Source organism: Xiphophorus maculatus, chromosome 24 (genome assembly GCF_002775205.1).
Source record: "Xiphophorus maculatus strain JP 163 A chromosome 24, X_maculatus-5.0-male, whole genome shotgun sequence".
Taxonomy (NCBI): Eukaryota; Metazoa; Chordata; class Actinopteri; order Cyprinodontiformes; family Poeciliidae; genus Xiphophorus; species Xiphophorus maculatus.
The window spans coordinates 1724599-1746616 of NC_036466.1; the positions used below are offsets into that span (position 1 = coordinate 1724599).

Consider the following 22018-nt stretch of genomic DNA (forward strand, 5'->3'; position numbering starts at 1 on the left):
CAAGGTGCACACCAGGTGCACTCAGTCAGCATCAAACAAAGCTAGATAATGAATAAAGGAGCAGATTTCAAACTGAGTACAAAACACAATGATTTCAGAGCAGTTCGTCTCTCCATGGACACAGATGGGAAATTACATATTGTCGAGCACTGCCTGATTGTTAGCTGAATCGGCCAAACTCAAGCGCCATCGCTGTCCTCGCTGTCGTAGCATCTGTTCTGCTTGATTATCTCCTCCACTGTCAGGCCTTCTTCCCCTTCAGTCCAGACAGAAGTGTCGCACCTGTCTGTGTGCTGCTCTGCTACAGAGCCAGCGCCGCTCTCCGTCTCTCCATCCTTCCCCCTCTCATCTCTCGCCTCTATCCCGAAATCCAAAAGGTCATCTAGCGACGACACCGCTGGCCTCCCCCCGGCAGGCTGACTGAAAATGTCTTTTACATAAAAATACAATACAATTAAGTTTGTGGTTGTAGCATGACAAAAAAAAAAAGAAAAAGAAGAAAGAAAAGCAGGAAAAGTTCAAATGTACAGAAGAGGATTAGGGCCACCGAAAAAGAAAAAAAAAAGAATTCTGATTAAAGTCAGAATTCTGACTTTAAAGTCAGAACTCCATCCAGTTTTAATCTACCTACCTCAGAATTCTGACTATAAAGTCAGAATTCTTTTTTTTTTTTTCGGTGGCCCTAATCCTCTTCCGTACAATGATATGAATACTGAGATCCAATATACTGAGAAGACTGGGTGGTTTCAGCTGCAAATGTGAATCTATTAACCACTAGGAGGCTGGTCATAATGGTTTGGCAGATACGTCGTGATAGAAATGTGCAATTTCATTTTTTTTGTTATGTGACTCCAGATATATTCTCCCTTCCCCTGATTCTACGTTTTGTACAGCAACATGTAAGCCCCCTCACCAATTACCTTTGACTGTCAAGGAAATCATTGCTGAGAAAAAGGTACAATTAAAAAGATGCCAAGCGGCAAATCAGAACAGGATGCTGGATTGTTCAACGGGCAAGCGAGGAGAAATCCGCATGACTCCCAGAAAGTGTGAAGTCATCACTTTCATGGCACTCTTTAGCTGCTGTAATTAACACTGGCGTCTATTGTCTTCAAAGCCAATTACGCCACGTGGTAAACCTGTAACTGAGAGGAGTGGAAAAATCTGTAAAGGCTGACAAAAGCCACCTAATGGGAAAATCTCTAAGTTCTACAGCGGGCTGTTATCAAGGAAAATCAATACATCTTTTTCCAGAGACCTCAGATGGGCCAAGTTTTTAAGGTGGTTTATGCAGGGCCAGGCATATTTGAAGCTACACTAACACTGGTCCATGAGGAAAAACACTGCTGACTATTATGTGTATTAATAAATTTCAGTTAGTTTGTAATGGACTCCTCATTACAAAAAAAATCCCCCTACTTGAGGGGAGTATTGTTGAGAAAACAATAGGAAAAAATTAAGTTACATATTGTTTCATAAAAGTATTGGGTGTATATTTAAGAAAAAAAAGTATAATCATTGCTTTATAACTCTAGATAAAATATCTTCAACATTAAGCCACAAATAGTTGTAGTTTCATAGTTGGTGGATTGCTCTTTTGATGGGTTTTTTTCCAGCTTGACCACTAGAGATGGCAGTGGTGCATACACACTGCTTCTTTAATTTACAAGTGTAAATTACATCTGTTAAATTATCTTTAAGCTAGGAAACCTAACTTAGATTCTACTTATGTATGGAAAACTTTAGTTTTCTGACTTGCATCTCAAATTCTGAGAAAAATAAAAGTCAGAAATCTATTTTTTGGTGGTCTTTGTCCTACTTCGTACTTATTTGAGTCCATCTCTTTTGCTCCGCAACTTATTTTTATTTTTTTGGCTAGAGACTGATGCGTCTTTAAAAGTGGAGCGATCTTTATTTATTTTTTTCTAGACAACCACGTTGCCTTGCAAACATTTAATCATCTTACAAACCCAAACTTTATTTCACACATTTAGAATTTTAGGATTTGTACTCAGCGACCCGAGTCAACTTTTGACAGATTAATGGATTACACAGTTGATTATAGTCAACTCTATTTTGGATTAACGGAGTAAAAGAGGATCACTCTTCAAATTTCACTGTAAAAATAAAAATGTGAAACTGATTCTATTCTGATTTACAAATGTGTGCTGCTTTCTGTTGGTTCATCCCAACAGGAATACATGTAACTTGATGCTTTTTTTGTGAGAAACCTGAATGAATCTTCAGCTGTTTTAATACTTCTGCAGCTGCATGTCACAAACTTGGTGTGAAAGAAGAAAGAAAACATTGAGACAGGGTTCTCCAACATGACTGCCCACAGAAATGTTTTACGAAGCTGTCAGGTGTAAGAATCAATAACAGGAGGTTTGGTCCTGGCTGTCATGCAAGTAAAAGGGGCTGGAAGTAATCCTGGGTCTGATAGCGGTGGGTAGCATGTTGCATCTATGTTGACTGAACCAACAGGTCAGTCCAGGAAACTGTTTTCTTTTTCTTGTAATGTTATACAGCCAGATTTAAGAATCTCAAATTCAGACACAAGAAAGGGGAAAAAAAATGAAAAGAGGGGAAACTTTTTATTCAGACACAAAGAAAGCTAATGAAGAAGCTACGCAACATTCAAGGTGCACACCAGGTGCACTCAGTCAGCATCAAACAAAGCTAGATAATGAATAAAGGAGCAGATTTCAAACTGAGTACAAAACACAATGATTTCAGAGCAGTTCGTCTCTCCATGGACACAGATGGGAAATTACATATTGTCGAGCACTGCCTGATTGTTAGCTGAATCGGCCAAACTCAAGCGCCATCGCTGTCCTCGCTGTCGTAGCATCTGTTCTGCTTGATTATCTCCTCCACTGTCAGGCCTTCTTCCCCTTCAGTCCAGACAGAAGTGTCGCACCTGTCTGTGTGCTGCTCTGCTACAGAGCCAGCGCCGCTCTCCGTCTCTCCATCCTTCCCCCTCTCATCTCTCGCCTCTATCCCGAAATCCAAAAGGTCATCTAGCGACGACACCGCTGGCCTCCCCCCGGCAGGCTGACTGAAAATGTCGGAACTAAAATCAGATTGCAAACCGGAGCTGCCGCCGGCACTCAGGCCGGCGAAAATATCCTCCAGGAAGCTTGATGTGCCAATTTGCTCCGCGGCTGGGTGTTTGAAAGCGAGCCCTCCCTCGTCTGCCTCGGTAAGGAAAAACGCGTCTGAATCGCAGTTTGTGGCTTCGGAACGTTTGGCATCTGCTGGCACAAAAGCGTCATCCCTCTGTGCCAAAAGTAGCAGTTCACTTGGCATCCAGTCCGGATCAGTTTGAACAGAACCTGTTGTGTCTTTCTCAAAAAGAGACAGCTCTTCCTCATTAAAGCCATGACCCAGGATTTCCAGGTCATGGAAGGTCTGATTATTATTAGCATTATTGTTATTATTGGAATTTCCATTTAGCTCCTGTCCTACTGCTGTCTCCTTGTCTATTAGCGTGACCTTTACTGCCTCCCCGTTGTTCAAGTTGTCATTATTTCCCTTATCTGCCTCCTCCCGGTCCTCCTTTTTAAAAGCTGTGCTTTCCACCTGCCCGTCATGTCCATTCACTCTCACTTCCTCTATCTTCTCTGCACTTTTCTCTTCATTCGCCTCCAGCACCTCTACACCGCCCCCACCTCCGCTGACATTCTCTTTGTTTTCTCCTTTCTTCTCCACACCAACGGGCACTTCAGAGTCCATTTCCGAGCCCACTTGAGCCACAGCATCAGAGATGCCGTTTGATTCCTCACTCTCTGGAGTGTGAGCATTAGGCACCGGTTCCATGGGGGCGCCGACGGTAGAGTTTGGAACGTCTAAAACTGGAGGAGACTCTACTTTTGCACTGTCACCTTTGGCTTCCTGACATCCATTTTGTTCTTGAACAGCAGTCGCGTTTAATGAAGGCTTTGCAGGTTGATTTGAGAGGGAGTTTTCTTGGTGTGATGCGTCGGGAGGGGGCCATGACGGCTTAACTAACTTCAGCTCCTCCTCGACAGCGAAGAATTTCGTTGGCGAGTCCACCTGTGGAGGCCAAACCACAGAAATTTTGCTGGTGGGCCTTTTGTTTTCTTCCTCTAATTTGTTGATGGTCATCTGCGTAGAGGGATACGTGGAGTCTATGACTTTCTTCTCAGGTGTTGGTGATTTAATGGGTGAATTCTTCTGGTTCTTGTTATTCCAAAGTTCTCTGTGTGGCTTTTGTCCAAATCCTTCATCATAATTTCCTTTGGACTTGAACAGTTGCTTGTAGTGTGGCTTGCAGTACATTCGTCCATGGAGAGAGGCGTAGTTGCCGAGGCTATTAGAAAAAAAGAATTTGAAAAAGTTAGAAAAAAAAAAAGTATGGTAAAAACTTTTGCAATGCGAGTGTATTCTACCTTAGTTTGCCTTTGCAGTGTTCACAGCGAAAACAGTTTTTATGGAAGTTTTGTTTGTCTGCGATCAGAGACTCCATGGGGTACACTCTCTTCCGACACACCTTGCACAGTTCGGACTCTGGAACTCGAATTTTCTGCAAAGAAAAGCGTAACATTTCTTGTCTAGGCAAGGAAATTTCTTACAAAATCATGGGTAATATTCTGGGTAGAATTTTGTAAACTTGAACCACAAAAAAAAAACAAAAAAAAAACTGTTTTCCGAATTGAAAATGATTTTCCAAATTAAAAAAGTGGCCTTGATTACAAACTCAGCTCACCTCTGAGTTTGTAACTAGAGGTGAACAATTCACAGTGTTCAACTTCGTCAGGAGGTGGTAAGTTATTTTTGTCATGATGTCACATTCTCTTCTTTTCCTTCAAAACCTGACGAAGGCCTCATTGTGAGTGCCCTCCAGTGGTCAACTAATTCATCAGCAGAGGCAGACAAAAACTGTTGAGCATAAATAACCTTGACATTTGTGCATACTCGTGTGAATTCTCACCTCAATTAAATTTCTTTTGAGAATTCAAAATTCCACTGATAAGGCAAAAAACGATTTAATGCTGCCCAGAATATTTCCCACTGTGGTTTTAGATTAGTTGAAATTAAAATGGAAACAAAAACATTTTGTCAAAGCAAAGCAATTTGATTAACTAGTTGTAATTATTTCAACAAAGTTTAAGTCCCGCCTGGAGCCACAATAAAAATATTAGTATCTGAGTTGCAAAACATTTTATCCAGTTTCTTTTATTTCCTAAAAATTTCCAGAAGTGCTATGACTCAATTCTGAATAAAGCTAAACAAAAAATGTTTTCGTCATGCAGTTTTCTCTTTCGCTCAGAGAAATCAGCTTTGCACATTCAGGAAAGAAAAATATTAGCTGGATATGTCGGCTCCATTGCCAGCTTCACACTTCGGAGGCATGAATAAACAGACAGAAGTGCAACCGGCGAATACAAAAAGCTGTGAAACTGACAGTTGCCAAACCGTGAGCTACTCCAAATAAAAAAAAAAAAGAATAAGAAAAACAGGTGGCACAAGCAATATGAACATGGAAAGAATTATTTCAAACCAATGTAACACATCCAGTTCTTTCACACAGTGTAAGTAATGTCTCAAAAGACGTTAAACACACCAGGCCTGTTTAGTATCCTCATGCCTCACAGTTAAGATTACCCGCCACAAAGGTCTCCTGCTGGTGTGTTATAGTTTGGGAAGTCCTCTGCTCAGTGACGCTGAAGCCCAGGTTCTGGAAAACTCCTTGGCTCTCGGCCCATGACTGCTGGAAGTTTTTCAGCATTTCCTCCGTGGAGGCTTCGGGCGGTACAGAGACAGTTGGAACATTACCCCTCACTACATCAGCATAGGATGGAGGGTTACCACGAGTCAGCAGGCTCCCAGAATGCGTCTCACTCCTCGTCTCCCTTGTCACGTTACCGAAGTCGTCAACACTGCAGAACTGCTCGGAGACTGAAGTTGTTTCGGTGTGACCCACAGGCTCATGTTCCCGCCGTTCTATTTGTTCTCTAAGCTCTCGGGCTGCTTGAGAACCGTGCTCTCCGGTCTCAAAGACGTCCTTTATTGCTTTGACATTGAAAGTAGGGATTTCTTCAGTTTTTGGAGTTTGCGCGTCAGGCTCTGTATCTTCAGTATCACTCCCCAGTCTCTCTGATATAACAATAGGATCTTTTCTTGCATAGATTTTTGGTTTGGGAGACTCAAATCTGTTCACTAATCTTGATAAATCAACCTTTGGAAGATCTTCTTTCATAAGGTCTAAGGTCACGGGGTCCGTGGTTTCCTCAGTATCCGGTCCCAAACGTTCAGGGATGTCAATGGGATCCTTCCTGGTATACATTTTGTGCACTTCAGCCTTCTGCGCCTCCTCAAAGAAAGACTTTTTATCCTTCACCGTCATCATGGAATCCACCATCTCCGTAACATCCACCACTCCATGCTCGCTTCCATCAACACCGGTCGCCATGTCACTGAACGAGGATGTGCGCTCTCTTTCAGAGACAAAGTACTCTGGTACTGGCATGGGAGGGGGTGGAGTCATCCCACGTGAAAGTTTCGAGGTAGTATCCCTCAGCTTCATGAGGTTTTCGGAGCGGCTGAGAGTGGGAGATGGGGTGGCTCTGCTGAAAGTAGATGTAGGGGTGTAAGTTCTGCGAGGAGGAGGTGGTGGTGTCCCAACTGACTTATATAGGGGAGGTGAAGGGGTTACTCTGAGTGGGGAGTCTACTCTCCTTGATTCAATTGTAATAAAAGTAGGCGATGGTGTTCGAATGCTTGCTAAGGGGGAAGAAATTCTCTGATCAGTCACTTCTTGATGGACTTTGCTCTCCTGAACAGACCTTTTCTGTTTCACCACCCTTTCTATTTTGAAGGAGCCACCGACAGGCCTCGCATTTTTCACAGCTGTCCCACAGATGACATTCCTGTCTGGCTCAGGTGGAGATGAGGAGACTGGCGGAAGTATGGGTGGCTCTTTTTCTTCTTTAACTTCCTTTTCCACTGGTGTCAGGTTTTTCTCCAAAACTGTGAGTTTTGTCTGAATAATGTACTTCACGTAAACCATCATCTCTTTCAGCTTTTTCTTGCTCTGCTGTTTAGCAAGTTCACTGAAGTTCTTTTTCTCGACTGAGCCCATTATCCATTCAGGGACTTCATCTATAAGTATCCTGATAGAGTTGGAATCTACTTTGCTTGGTGCATCCTCAAGTTCTTTTATTCTGGCAACTAGCTTCTGGATCACAATACATTTCTCTGAATCTGTAATGTCTTCAGTTTGCGCTTCATCTTTACAAGATAATTTATTTATACCTTTCACCAACACTTCCTTTGACTCATCTTTTGACTTCCCTGCCTTTACCTGCTTTTTAGTTGTCTGTGTTGCTTGTAGCTTAGCTTGTAGCTTAGCTCCCTCTTGCTTCTGAAGGTCCTGCTGTACCACTCTCTCAGTCACGACAACCTCCTTGTGTGTCTGAAAGTGCTCTGTCTTCATGCTCTGCTGACTATGGGAGACAGACACAAGGTTTTGTCCTTGATGGGTTGGCACAGATGTTACCATAGCCACCACATTTGCTGGAACAGTAACCGATGGAGACGACTTCACTTCGGTTTCACTTTTTGCCAGCTGCTTTCCCTTCTTTGTGTGAGCCTTCACTTCAACCTTCACGGGTGGCGGCACTTGATTTCTATTCTCTTTAACTTCTGTTTTCATCTCGGTTCTTGCTGAGGTAAGCTGGTTGCTTTCCAGATGCACTTTTGATTCAACTCTCTCTGACACCTGACATTTCTCTCTTTGTGAATGAGTTTCACTTTTCATTATTTCTTTTTGCCCCAAACTGTCAGGCTTCTCGTCTGTCTTCTCTGTTGGCATTTTAAATGTTTTTACTTTGAAACTCGGAGTTACCTTTGGAATTTTAGTTGGCAGAGAGGGACTCATTTTTCCCTCCTGTGTCAGAGCCACATTAATATTCTTTACATCCTCTGTTTTCAATGTGACCGCAGCCTGGTTGTGAAGATTTACATTATCCTGGACAGTGTTCTGTGAGGCAGTGATAGCCTTGGTGCTGGATTTCTTAATAAACTGCTGCTCCTCTGTGACTGAGACAGCGACCACGTTTGAGCGAGACTGGATTTCTTTTTCTGAGGCCTCGTGATGAGAGATTTCAGATGAGGTGAGGGATTTTTCAGAGGCTTCAGTGCTGGATACTTGCTTTTTATCTAAGGACACATTTGAAGATCCAAGGGTTGACTTTTTATTTATTACTGAGATTGACGCTTTGCTCAAAGGGATTTGGGAAGGTGTTTTCTTGACAGGTGAATCTTGTGCCTTTATTTCCTCCTCATTCTTAGCTTTTGTTTTATCCAAAGCCGCTTCTTTATTACCGCTCTCTGCTGCAGAGAGTTCTGCACTGGTTACTGAGGATTGTATATTCATTTGTGGTGAAGTTGGAGTCAAGACTTTAATCTTTTCTTCTTCCTCTTTCTCTTTTTGCAGCCGGTATCTTTCCTCTGCAAGCATGAGAGGGGTTTTAAATTTTCGACCATATGGTCGGTCCTTTGGGGCTGGAGCAGGGTCTGGAGGTGGAGGAAGTTTGAGGGGAGGGACAAACACTTTTTTGGGTGGCTGTGGACTCTGTTTTTGATCTGGTTTTACAACTGGAATGTTTGAAATTCTTGTTGATGACACCTCAGCTGTTTTAGACTTATTCCATGCCTCAGTCTGTTGGATTGCTTCCTGTTTCACCTGTTGAGCTTTAGCCTCCTCTTTATGGACAGTCGACACTGCTGTTTCTTGACCAGGAGGAAGCTGGGGGGAAGGTGGAGGAGGAGTTGGCTGCTTTTTCTGCCACTTGGGTTTGAGCTGTGTGGGCTGCTTTGGTGGTTCTGGCTGCTTGGGGATTTTAAATAAAGGCTTTCCAATTGGCTTCCCTTGTTTTGCAGGAGGAAGTTGAGGCATTGCATTAAGCTCTTGCTGTGATGGAGGAGGAGGAAGAAAATCTTGGCCTCCTACAGAGGATGGTGCTGGTGGAGGGGGAGGTGGTGGGAAAAATTCAGGCTCAGACTTCATGCATTCCACAGGAGGCGGAGGCGGTGGGGGTGGAGGTGGCAGGTCACTGTCTTGCCTCATGATATGAGGCCTAGAACTGGACAATGTCGGGCTCTCCGTCACTGGTGATGGTGGCGGAGGGAGGGAAAGCTCAGACTCTGATGGTGGTGGTGGGGATGTGGGGGGCGGGGGGAAGTGAATCTCCGGTTTTGACTTTTTAATGACACCCTTCCCTTTCATGTCCAGGTTTCGGTGATCACTCTTCAGATTTCTGAAATTCTGCTTTTGTCCTAGAACCTTGTTCTCCATTTGCCTTTGTGATGTTTGCTCTGATACCGTTACGTTTTGTTTATGCACGACAGTCTTCTCAGTCACCGTAGTCTGCACCTGTTTGATTGTTTTTGTCTCACACATTTGTTTGTTTGAAATATTCATCTGTGTTGTGTTTTGCACCTCTTTCATCACAGTCACATCTGCAGATTTATTCTCTGTTTGATCATTAATAGTCTTCTGCGTATTCTTTATCATAATAGGCTTAGGAGCTTGTATTTTGTGTGGGGGCAGCACTTTGTCTTTCTGTTCTTTTATGCTCTTCTGATGAGAGGCCCCAGCAGGATTGTCTGTTTTGACTACAGCAACAGAGTGGTCCTCTTGGGTTATTACCTGCGTTTTCAGCGATTTGCTTTCATGGTGCCTCTGTGTGTGCCTCTGTGACTCACTGCTCTGAGAGAGGTTTTTCACAGTGGGGGTTGGAGTGAGAGCTACATTCTCACTCATGGCTTCATGTGAGCTTTCATGCTCCACTTGCTTTACACTTGATAGATTTTTCACGGGCCCTTTCGCTTTCTTGGCAGGATGCATGCGCTTTTTGTTTGAATACTGTTTCCGTTGCATCAGGGACTTTATTGCCCCTTGAACGTCACCTTTAACAACTTCTTCTTTTTCCACATGTGTCGCCTCCTGGCCTTCATAAAGCGATTTTATGGATGTTTTTACGTCGCCTTCAATGCTTCCTCTACGTTGCATTTTTGGAGAGGTGGTTGGCTCAAGAAGAAGCTGAATGGTGGCTTTAATGTCCCCTTGTTCGCTCACTTGGTGCTGGTACGTCTTTTTCTCACTTGATGCCTCATGCAAATTTTGCATGGCGGTAAAAATGTCTCCTTTAACTATCTCCTCTTTCTCCACCTCTTTAACAGCTTGCTTAGCCTCCTCTAAGGATTTGAGGGTTCCTTTGATGTTGCCAGGAACTAAATCGTCAACTGTTGCTTCTGTTTTTGAGGTTGCAGATTTCTCCAGTGATTCAAGAGCACCTCTTATGTCACCTTTGATGATTTCAGGCTTTTCCAGTTCTTTGGCTTGACTTTTGGCCTCCTCAAGAGATTTCAAAGTGTTGGGAATATCTCCCTTTACCACCTCCTCTTTCTCTACAACTACTTTCTGGTTGATGGCTTGGGACAATAAATCAAGGGTTGCAGTAAGATCACCTTTAACAATGTCCTGACCCTCTAGGTTTTTGTAGGCAGCAGTGGGCTCCGTCATGAATACCTTAACAATGCTATGAACGTCACCTGGCACTATGTCGTCTTCTGCCACAGTGCGGCCAATCTGCTGCTGATTCTTCCGCAACAAGAGTTTGGTCTCTTCGATATCGCCACCAATGATACTCTCCTTCTGCACCTCTTCGCGAACCTCATCAGATTCAGACTTAAGCTGTTTGAGGTAGTCCAAAGCTCCAGACTCAATGCATGTTGTGTAAAAGCTAACATTACCCCTTTCGATGTCCCCAATCCTTATTCTTTTAGAGTCCTCTTCTCCTGAGTTGGACAGAAGGCGCTGAAGGGCTTTGTTGACATTACCTTGAATAATATCCTCCTTCTCCATACTAGATCGCTCCACTTTATTTAGCAGGGAATAGATTGTCATCTTAACGTCTCCTTTTTCATCTTCTTGAATCAGAATTCCATGCTTGGAGGAGCCTTCATTCTTCAGTAGGTTGCTTATCGCCTCTTGGATGTCACCTCGAATAACTGCCTCTTTCTGAACACTTGTTCCCCTCTCCTGGTTGAACAGCTGTTTCACTGTAGTGTTGATGTCTCCTCGCTCCTCTTTATCAATAGTTATGACCCTTTCAGTTGTCTCTGTGCGATTCAGTAGGTTCATCATTATATTGCTTAAATCTCCTTTAATGATCTCCTCCTTTTGGATTTGAGGAACCTCCTGATTCATGAGTTTGTACTTGGCCATACGGACATCTCCGATTTCATCTGCCTCAATGAGGATCCCCTGGGAGTTCACCATTTTCTGACAATAAAGTTCTTCAAGTGTCTCCTTTATGCTCTTACCGATTATTTCTGTCTTTTCCATGCTACTTTCGTTGAATTCATGAAATGGAGTTGTTTCGAACAGCCATGTAGTCGTCTTCACATCTGCCTGTGGAATTTCCTCCTTTATCACAGCAGGCTCTGTGCCATCAGCTTCTTTGATTCTGTCTAGGGGTTGCCTCTCAAAGAGCCAAACAGACTGTTTAACATCCCCTTTCATCACTTCCTCTTTTGTCACCCTCTCCATTGCATCGTACTCTTCGCTATCACCGCGGATCTCGTCGATTGTGCGGGTTTCAAACATCCATGTTGCAGATCTGACATCGCCTTTCTGAATTTCACTCACACTTACAGTTCTAATGTACTTTTGAGACATCTCATCGGTCTCAAATCGCTGCTTGTTTGTCTTTACATCACCCCCTTGGACATCCGCCACTGTTTTTGACCTTACTTTTATCTCCTCAGTAATTTCATCCAGGGGTTGTGTTTCAAATTTCCACCTAGCAGAGCTAACGTCTCCCTTATTAATGCCCTCCTCAGTCACTGCTTTAATAACATATACCTCCTCCGAATCTCTAATTGAATCCAAGGGTTTTGTCTCAAACAGCCATCGAGCCCCCACCACATCTCCTCTTATAATTTCCTCTTTAGTTACAGTCGTCACTTCATGATAATGGCCCTCCTTATCACGAATGGCATATAGCGGCTGACTTTCAAACATCATAGTGTAATTTTTCACGTCTCCTTTTTTAATCTCATTTCCAAAGATACTAGCGAGTTTTGAAATATTTGTCTCTGCAGACTCATCTTTGATTTGATCCAGAGAGTACGTCTCAAAAATGAAGCGGCCCTTGTCGACATCACCTCCCTGAACATCAGTTACGGTGCGGATCTCCCTCGCCTTTGTGCTGTCGTCACATATAGCATCCATTGGCTGGTTCTCAAACTTCCAGGTGCAGTTGACCACGTTTCCTCTTTGGATGTCCTCGGCCTGCTGCTTCTTCAGCTTCAGCATCGTTTCCTCTGACGTAGAGCTCATAATGTCAGAGGAACGATTCTCAAAGATGTATTTCATTCTGGAGACATCACCAGACTGGATGTTGATTTCTGTGACCCTCCTGAAAGAACTGCTGTCCTCACCCGTAATGTTTTCCAGGTTCTCTGTTTCAAAGAGGAAGCGAGCCATTTGGACATCTTTACCTTGAATGTCCTCCTGCTTTACAGTGCAGGTTTTCAGAATCGTCTCGGTTTCTGATTCTGAGTGATCGCGAATGTTGTCAAGTGTCTGGGTCTCAAAGAGCCATGTGCATGTTTTCACGTCCCCTTTTTGCACTTCTTCCACTCCTGCCTCACTTTTTTCCACCTTTTCATACAGAACATCCATTGGCTGGGTCTCAAAAAGCCACCTGCACGTTTTTACATCCCCTTTCTCAATTTTAATATCTTCCTTAGTCTTATGTTCTTGATCTTCAAAATTACTGAAAAATTTAATAGCATCGAGTGGCTGAGTTTCGAACAACCACTTGGCTGTTTTGACATCCCCAGACTCAATCTCCTGCTTGGAAATCCCTTTTATTATCTGGAACTTATTGATACTTTCATCAAATTCGTCAATTGGACGTGTTTCAAACATCCACCTGCAGCTGCGCACATCTCCCTTCACAATTTCCTCGCGCCTTACGGTCCTCACCTCATGGTAATGACCCGAACTGTCCTGCATTGCATACATTGGAGTGGATTCAAACAGCACTCTGTTGGACTTAACTGACCCACTTGGGACACCTTCTACCTGGATTTTCTGTGCCCCTTCACATTTACTTAAATCTAAGGTTTCAAACCTCTCTTTGTAGTTTGTCACATCTCCTTTGTCAAGGGCTTCAATGTTCACAGTTCTTGTAATCTCCTTCTTTTCCTCCCGTATGCTCTCCAGTGGCTGGCTTTCAAAGACCCACTTCTGATGTCTCACATCACCCTTCTCTTCCTCGGAGGCAGTCACCTTCTTAAGTTTTCCGACTTCAAGTAGTTCTTTCAGGTTTTCCATGGGTACTGTTTCAAATCGATGTTTGGTTGATCGAACATCTCCTCCTACAATCTCCTCTGGGGTCAAAGGTCGAGCGTTGGCATTATCTTTCAGTGTATCCATAGGCTGAGTCTCAAAAACAAGACAGTGTCTCTTAACATCTGCTCCAATTATTTGTACCTTCTGAGTTCTTGAAGTTTCCCATTCCTCATCCTTAATAGTGTCAAGAGACTTTGTCTCAAAAAGCCATCTGCCTTTGTTCACGCCACCTTGCGTATTGTCCTCCATGGAAATACCACATATCAGTTTTACTTTTGCAGGATCTTTGTTGATCATATCCAGAGGCTGGGTTTCAAACATCCACCGCGACGTCGTAACATCTCCTTTCTCAGTCTCCTCCCGTCGGATGGTAGTAATTTCCAACATTTCACCAGAATCCCCCCTGATGACGCACATGGGGTGCGTCTCGAACATACGAGTGGTTGTCTTCACGTCCCCCTTTACCTCTTCCAGCTCAGACTTCAAGTTCAAGAAGTGACTCTCCTCAATTGTTTCTGTTTTACCCAGAGAATCCAGATGCTGAGTCTCAAAGAGGTACCTGGCAGTTTTCACATCTCCGCCAGTGATGTCTTTGGTGACCACACACTCGTTCTCCTGCTCTTCCTGGTAGATCCTATTCAGGCAGTCCAGGGGCTGAGTTTCGAAAAGCCAGGTTGCAGTACGGACGTCTCCTCGTGCGAGTTCTGCCTGCTTCTGCGACTCTTGGGTTGCATCTGCAGTCTCTGCCCCTAGAGCATCCATGGGTTGAGTCTCAAACATCCAAGCTGTGTATCTGACATCTTTGCCTGCAATAATTTCCTGCTGGGCAATATTTCTTCCCTCACTTTCATCTGGGGAGTCATCTTTGATCGTATCAAGCGGCTTGTTTTCGAACATCCACCGCATTGATTGCACTTCCCCTTTGAGGATTTCTTCCCACTCCAGGTATTCTCTATCGGGGCTTGAACATTCACTGGAGCTGCTGCCGTCATTTTCAAACATATAGCACGTCTGCTGGACATCACCTAGCGTTTCCTTGCTTTCCAAAGCTGCCTTTTCTGCCTCTGTAAGCTGACTCATGAAGTCTTCCTCAAGGTTCTTACGTACTTCTGGATGTATGTGCTTGTAGAGGCGTTTCAGCTCAGCCATGCTTTTGTGTTTGTAGTACTGCTTCTTGTCAAGGATAAACTTTTGTTGGGATCCTTTTTCCTGGGGCTGAGATGAGACGCTCTGTTCTTGTGCTACCTGCATTAAGTTTGCAGGCGGGGGAGGAAATTGTTCTGTTGCCTCATATGTCACCGATGAGGTTGATGCAACCGCAGAAGCAGTTTTTGCAGTAGAAGATGAGTCATAACTAGTTACAGTTGACATTTTGGATGACTGGTGTACTGGTGCCCACTGAAACTGGCTGAAATCAACATCAACCTGTGGTTCATAAGTTTTTTTATTGACGGGGAGAGGAACAGTAGAAAGATAAGAAAGTGGTTAGAGAAGATTTCTTTTGTCTTTAAGTGATAGAAACACAGAGAAAATGACAACGATTAAAAACTATTTTTTATACAACTATCAAATAAGTAAACAGACATCCAATGATACATTTGATTTAAGTTTGAATAAATACAGTAATAATACAGTAATAATTTTACACAATTTGTCAGCCTAAAACTTCAATGTATTTTATTGGGGGTTTACGTGATACACTACAATAAAGTAGAGAATAACTGCAAGGAAAATGATCAATTGTTCTTAAAACTATTCGCAAATTAAAACCTGAAAGTGGTTTTGCTTCCAGCAGGAGAATAAAACAAGATAAAACTACAGTGGTCAGTTCAAATTGAAAAAATGAAACTTTTTAATAAAAAAAAAAAATCATATATTAATATTATTAACATTATTAGTAGTAATATATCAATATATCAATATTACTAATAATATACTCCTATATTTATAGTAATATAGATGAAAAATTGCAAATACATCTGTAGAATAAAAAAATATTTAATATGCATAGCATTAACTTGAATTATTATGTATTTTTTTATATTAAAAACTAAACTAGCTAAAGTTAAGTCTGGAATTGCTGAGTATACACAGCATCTGCTTCTGAAGGAACTGTGGTGCTAAAAACATAAGTCGCCCGATGCAATGAACTCGGAAATGTTGGGGCTTGTTTAGAGATGGAAAATCATTTCCAGAGAGGCCTCAATGGAACGAGGCGCTGTGAGGAACACAGATCATTGTGACAATTACAGTAAATCTATGCAAGCTGTTCAATTCTGAAATCTGATCCCTGCCCAGAAGTATGAAAGAATGAGGCAGAAGTTAGTTGCTCGGAGGACAAAAATAGTTCAATTACTGTTTAACAAATAACTATGCAAAGTTTTCGCTTTGGGGCACAACATTCTGATTGCTGCAAGAACATGTTGGAAATCAGTGGTCTAGATCAAGTCATAGTGGTGTTAGAATGATTACAGCGAGGTATAGATGTGAAATTAAGTGGAAATCTGTTGTGAGAATGAATATTCATACTTCCTTCGCCTCACAATTATGCACTTTTTTATGTTGATCATATAAAATCCCAATAAAATGCATCGACACTAAAAAGTGTAAACATCCAAGAGGTGTGACTACTTTTGCTAAACACTTTAAATTCACCTACTTCCAATCTGTCAGGCATTTTTAGTGATACTAAAATAATTACTAAACTGCAAACCTTAACAAAAATGATTGTTTTAGTGACAGATTTTTCTTTAACAGGGGAAGAAAATGTTCAGAGTTTCTACCAGAAATCATTTATTCAGTCTAATTATTTTCCCCGGTATGCACAATTTCCTTTTGGATGATTTAGTAATGCCACTTCATCTTCATGTGGATTCTCCATTAAAACAAGAAACTATCATCAGTTTACATAAACAGACAGGGTCATTACCTTAATTTCCTTCGCTGGTGCTGCTTCCTCAATCGTTTTTTCGTACTGTTGCTTCAAAGCCTGGGTGGAAACCTTTGGTAGGTCCTCTCCGCCGACAAGCATAACTGAATTAGACATAAGAAGAAGGCTGCCTCATTAAGTCATTCCAAGTGAGGAGGCTCAGGGGAGCGGGAAAGAGAAATAAATCATTTCATTAAAAACCTGAGTAGTTTTCATTTTCTGAAACCATGCGGCAGTGATTGCCCAATTTCCACTTTCCAATATTTTACCTCCCTGACTTTGCCCTGATTAGATTTGCCGCCATGCGCTGAATAGAGAATCATCTGCTCTGTGACTCGCTTTGAGAGCTCATCCCTTATTCAGCCCGGAGTGCCGAACAATCATTAACATACAGGACCATAAGCAGCACTGTGATATATATATATATATATATATAAATAAATAAATGAAAAATGGCCCAAATTACAATATAAAAGGCAGGAGCAGAATAACCTGTTTCATCGTAATGGTTCCCATAACCCGCAGCCACGTTGTTATGGTGGAATCCTTGATCGCGGATCACCTGGGAAGGAGCGACATCAAACTGTTAGCGCTCCGACGTATTTGACTAGAGATGACATTTATATCATAATACGCTATTAAGGACTGCAGGTCTTAGTGATCCTGTAACAAATACCTCTTGTCGCGAAATGCTTGTTGCTGGAATCGTCTCTCTGGCGCTGCTTTTCACCGACACCTCAGAGGAACTTGACACTTCCTGTCGAACGCAGAACAATGGTGTCATTGACATGGAACAACTGGCACAAGAAAGAAAGTAAATAACATTTAGCTGTGTAGCGCTTTTCACGGATAAAATCCGAAAGTGCTTCACGGTCAAAACATTTTCACAATAATATAATTGAAAACACCTTGCAATGCTTTAAAAAAAGTTGGTTGTTTTATTTTTTTTAAAGAAAAGTTCAATACTCAAAATGTTTTCTTTGTTTGTGGATAATGGCTTTTTGAGAGCTTCGAGACACGCAATTTAAAATTTAAGAAGAGAATTTACTCTTTCATTTAAATTAACTCAGATAGTTTCTTCTCCTCAATAAACTAAGTTCTCATTGAAAAGTGTGTTCTTATTTGGTCTGGTAACGTTTCAAATATGTAAAATGACTAAAAGAGAAAAATGAAATACAATAAAGTACAAGAAGCATTTAAGTTTTGGATCTAACTCAAGGTTTTTTGTAATAATAATGAGAAAATGCATTTCAATTGGTCAGTACTCCTGATCTGAGAAATTGTAACCACAGTTTGAAAGATTAAGACCATTAGCAACCTCTGGACTGAAGAGTAAGAGGAAGAAAATTGAAGTTCGCCAGAGATATTTTGGGGTATATGTATATATTTGTTGATGCCCTAAAGTTAGAATTTAAGTTTTAAAAGGAGTTTTTACATTTAAAAATAATAGGATTGATGTTGGCTCTTTAATTTGTTCAACTAAAATGCATTTTCAATCATCTTAACTCTACTGAATTGACTTGTTTAAACATTTAAACACTCTAAAAATTGCATGGTGGTCACCTTCAGTTCAGGTTTTGATACCAGGAGAAATTATACATATTCCATGAAATGATGAAAGCAAATGAGCTGTTTGGAGTTATGCTCAAGTGATTAATGAAACTAATATTTAGCTGGACTGTAACAGTCATTAACATAGTGCCATATATTTGGTAAAAGTTTAAATATGTAAAATGAGGAATGAACAGGGCCGACTGCACAGCCTTGAGGAACCCCACGAGACAGAAATGCTCTTTTTTTCTGATGTGACCTGATTTAGACGATGAAAACAGACAAGACTGGTTTCACTTGACCAATCAGCAGAAATAACTTCCTATAAAGTAACAGGAGCAAAATAAATAAATAAATAAATAAATAAAGCAAAAGCGGTGAGAATGAACACAAGGCCGCACACACAAAAGCACCCAACACTGCTTTATCACCTCCTGACTGCGAGCTGTAAGAAACAGTGGGCGGGTAAGTAATTTTTATATTGTGGAGAAGCTTAATAAAATCCCCTTCTGCGGCTGGTAACAAATGCTTTTCCATTACCGCGCTGCTTCCAACGGGAGCTGCTAAGTTTGAATTCTGCCAAAGGAGGATTTCAGTGTTGGGAAGAAACAGCAGTGGATTACGAAAAAACAGCACAAAACCAAATCAGGCGTTTGCTCCTTTGAGATTCATGCAATTTGAAAGAGATGAAAGAGCAATGTATTTCCGCTTGTATGAACGCTGTTAACATGAAAGATACATGGAGGGTCGTTGGAGGGCTGGGGGGGCGTCCTGTTCGCCACAAACCAGTGGCACCGCATTTCGTTTCCATCCTGCTGCAAAACAGAGGCTGGATGTCACACCTGTGGAAAGGCGCTTCCAGTTGCTGCGAAAGAAGCAGCAAGTTGATCAAACGAGTTCTGACGGTTCACCCCATGGACCCTGATGTAAAATTCACGATTCAGCAAAGGTTCTTTTCCACTCGACGAATCAGGTTTGCCTCTTCGCTTGAATAAGCAAATGGGAGGAACTGGCCTTACTTCACTAAAAAAAATAAAAAATAAAAAAAAATCTGGCTGCAGCCCAGCGCCGCCGCTAACGCATTCTGGCATGTTCCTCACACGCAGGATGACAGATTCACACAGATGAGCTGTGTTCAAGGTGCCCTCTTTGAGTTGATCCACTGGAAAGGCCTCCGCCACACCAGCCAAGATTTGTTAATAAAGAGCCGAATGTAAATCATTCATATCTCTCACTTTTAAACAGAGAAAGGACAGCAGTAATCTGTCTTTCTTGTTTTCTTCAAGGGAGAAAAATTGCCCCACTTTCGCCTGCAATCATCAAAACACAATTTGCTGTTTATGGAAATGCTGGAGGCTCTGCATCATGTAATAATATCACATATTTAGGATCTCAACGTCTATCCGTTGCTGTTAGAATGTCAGGTTCTCATAAAATATGAGACCAACTTTGATGTGATCAGACTTTTGCGCACAAGAACTGGGAACAAAGTCAAATTAAACAACCCTGAAACTTCTTTGTGTTACATTTTGATTTCAATTTAGCATGCAGTCCTTTTGTGTGTTTACACTTGCCTTCACTTATAGAAAATCTGAAATAAAATTGCTGCCCTCAATGAGGCTTTTGGAGATTTTTTTATGTGCATTCAAAGGTATCAGTCAGGATCAGTCACAAGGCACAATCTCCTCACAGCTTTAGAGATAATATCTCTACTTCCATTGACCACTTAGCAGAATAACTTGACATTTCAAAAATAAATTTGCATAATGGAAACACTGCAATTTATAAAAAAACAGAAGATGACAGGAAGTAGTTGGAGGATCATGCACATGTTTTTTAATGACTTATCACGTAAACAATCTTATTCACATGTGATTTTAACTGCGTTTAATTGCAAAACTGTGTTTTTCCTACATTAGTGTAAAATTGAAAAGGCTTTGCACACTTTTGTAATGGAAATGCAGCTAATGTATTACGGTCTGATGAAACTAAACTAAAATTTTGTAAAATATGGAGGTGGCAGTTTCATACTAAGTGGTTATATTTCTTCAGGTAGAAGTTGATGACTTTCTGAACATTTGTAAATATCAAATGTCTACTAGAAAGCTGAATGTGGAGATGAATTTTATATTCCATTGTCTTAGTTAGTCCAACTAAGTTACACTTTTGATAAAAAGTCACATAAAGACGACAGTAGGTGACAGATGTCTTCACAAATTTTCCAAGTATATATGTAGCATGCTGAAACACTAAAGACAACTGAAAGCCGAACTTAAATTAAAAGGTGATTGAAACTGTCCAGAGTTGAATAATCCATTTAATCAATTATTCTACTCTGACTAAAAGGCAGTTCTAGGGCTGATTTGTAAGAATTTTAAGATTTCATAAAACGCAAACTGTTTTTAAGGGGTAATAAAACTCGGGAAGGTCTGAAGCAGATGTCTGCTGTAGATTGGCTAGTCATGGGAATCACACAGTGCTTACAAATCACTTCTATCCTGCCTGTCACTTTGTCATCTTGTCTTTTTTCTCCCCACAGAGTAACCAAAATGTTGCCTCAAATGTTTTCAAAGTGGTGGAGGCTTCTTTAATCTATATGTAAAGTTTCACTCACACTGTTTCCTGTTGTGGAATGTACGGTAATGTATCTAGAAACACATTTTACGAGGGTCTAAACATGAATAAATGAGCCACATTTTATGCTACATCATAGTGTGACGTAAAAGAGGAATGATAACTGTTTTGTATAATAATGCATGCATTTTAGGATGAGGGGTGAAAATTTTGTTATCATGCAACAGCTGTATAACACCAGCGTGAACTCTGTGCAATATTTAGTGTCGAAGTTGTGAGTGGCAGTAATTTCTGATTAACGCCGCCGGAAATAAATGGAACGAGACGACCTCGTCGCAACAAAGCCGTTCTATGATTACGAAACACAAACACAGAGATGGAAGATGGTTCGAATCCCACCTGGACTGTTCTCTTCTGAACATGGTACTGGGTGACGGTGGACTGGGAGGACGAAGAGCTTAACTTGTGGCCCTCAAACTGCCTCTTCACAGTGGCCAGACCACCGGGCAGTGAGCAGGCCTCAGACTCGTCCATCACCTATCAGCAGACAGATACCAGGAGTTACCCACAAAAACAGAGTTGCAACCAACAGTCCAAGTACCTTCAGATGTTTTCGGGTTTTTCATTTTTCATCCCCCTTTAATGTTTCAGATCAGAGCTAAATAAGAATGCAGATTTCATTTAGTGAAAGTAAAAAGCTATCCAAACAAACCTGGCTTTGTGTGAAAAAGTAACTCCCCCCAAAACACAATAGCTGGTTGAGTCACTTTTTGGTGAAAACGGCTGCAATCAAGCATTGCAGCAACTGATAAAGTGGATTTTGTGTTGCTTTGGAAGAATTCTGACCCACTCCTCTGTGCAGAATTATTTCTCCAGCCACATTGGACGATTGTCAAAGTGTCTCAACAGGATTTCAGTTTGAACTTTAACACTTTTATTTCTGGCTATTGAGATACAGTACTGGTGTTCTTTGGATCATTGTCCAGCTGCATAACCCAAATATTTTTGAGCCTAAGTTCACATCTGCTTAACAAGTGTTATTCACAAGAGAGTTTATAACTTTTGCTCACAGGGACAGGTTGATTTGGATAGCTTTTCCCCCCTTGATAAATTGTTTAAGCGTTTTGTAGTTACTTTGGTAACGACAATACAAACTTGTGAGGAGGCAAACACGTTCTGTTGATTAGATGAGGCTTTGGTATAAAACATTTACCTTCTTTCATCACCGCCTTGAATGCATATTATCATAGGGGAAAGTCAAAGCCTTGATCTAACAAACTGTGGGCTTTCATTTTTAATAGATTTACTTTATCGACCTTATTTCCAAACCAGAGGAACACAGGAGAATAACCTTTGCTAAATTATTCATTTTACAGCATTAAAATGCTTTGAAACGCCTCCTTTTAGTTTATTATAACATATCCTAATTAGAATAAAGCCAGGAAATGTGAAAACTTTGTAAGGACAGCATTAGAGGCAAAGAGCTGAAGACGACTTTGGTATGGAAGAAAAAATCCTTTCCCCCTGTGACTTGGGCAATAATGCACTCTATTTGATACAATAATCTCCTT

The 22018-nt window shown here is 41.5% G+C and overlaps 1 protein-coding gene across 2 annotated transcripts in view; it reads right to left on the reverse strand.

The window, feature by feature from the left end:
• Window positions 1–4240: 4240 nt before the first annotated feature.
• LOC102237291 (xin actin-binding repeat-containing protein 2-like) overlaps window positions 4241–22018 on the reverse strand; it is a 62208-nt gene continuing 44430 nt past the window's right edge. For both annotated transcript variants that reach the window (XM_014472137.2, XM_023329209.1), the window contains 7 exons: window positions 20847–20984; window positions 16999–17079; window positions 16815–16884; window positions 16323–16426; window positions 5629–14818; window positions 4413–4546; window positions 4241–4333 (listed from right to left, as the gene is read on the reverse strand). In XM_014472137.2, the coding sequence (XP_014327623.2) occupies window positions 4452–4546; window positions 5629–14818; window positions 16323–16426; window positions 16815–16884; window positions 16999–17079; window positions 20847–20984 (9678 nt within the window). In that variant the 3' untranslated portion in view covers window positions 4241–4333; window positions 4413–4451. The remainder of the gene's footprint in view (window positions 4334–4412; window positions 4547–5628; window positions 14819–16322; window positions 16427–16814; window positions 16885–16998; window positions 17080–20846; window positions 20985–22018) is intronic.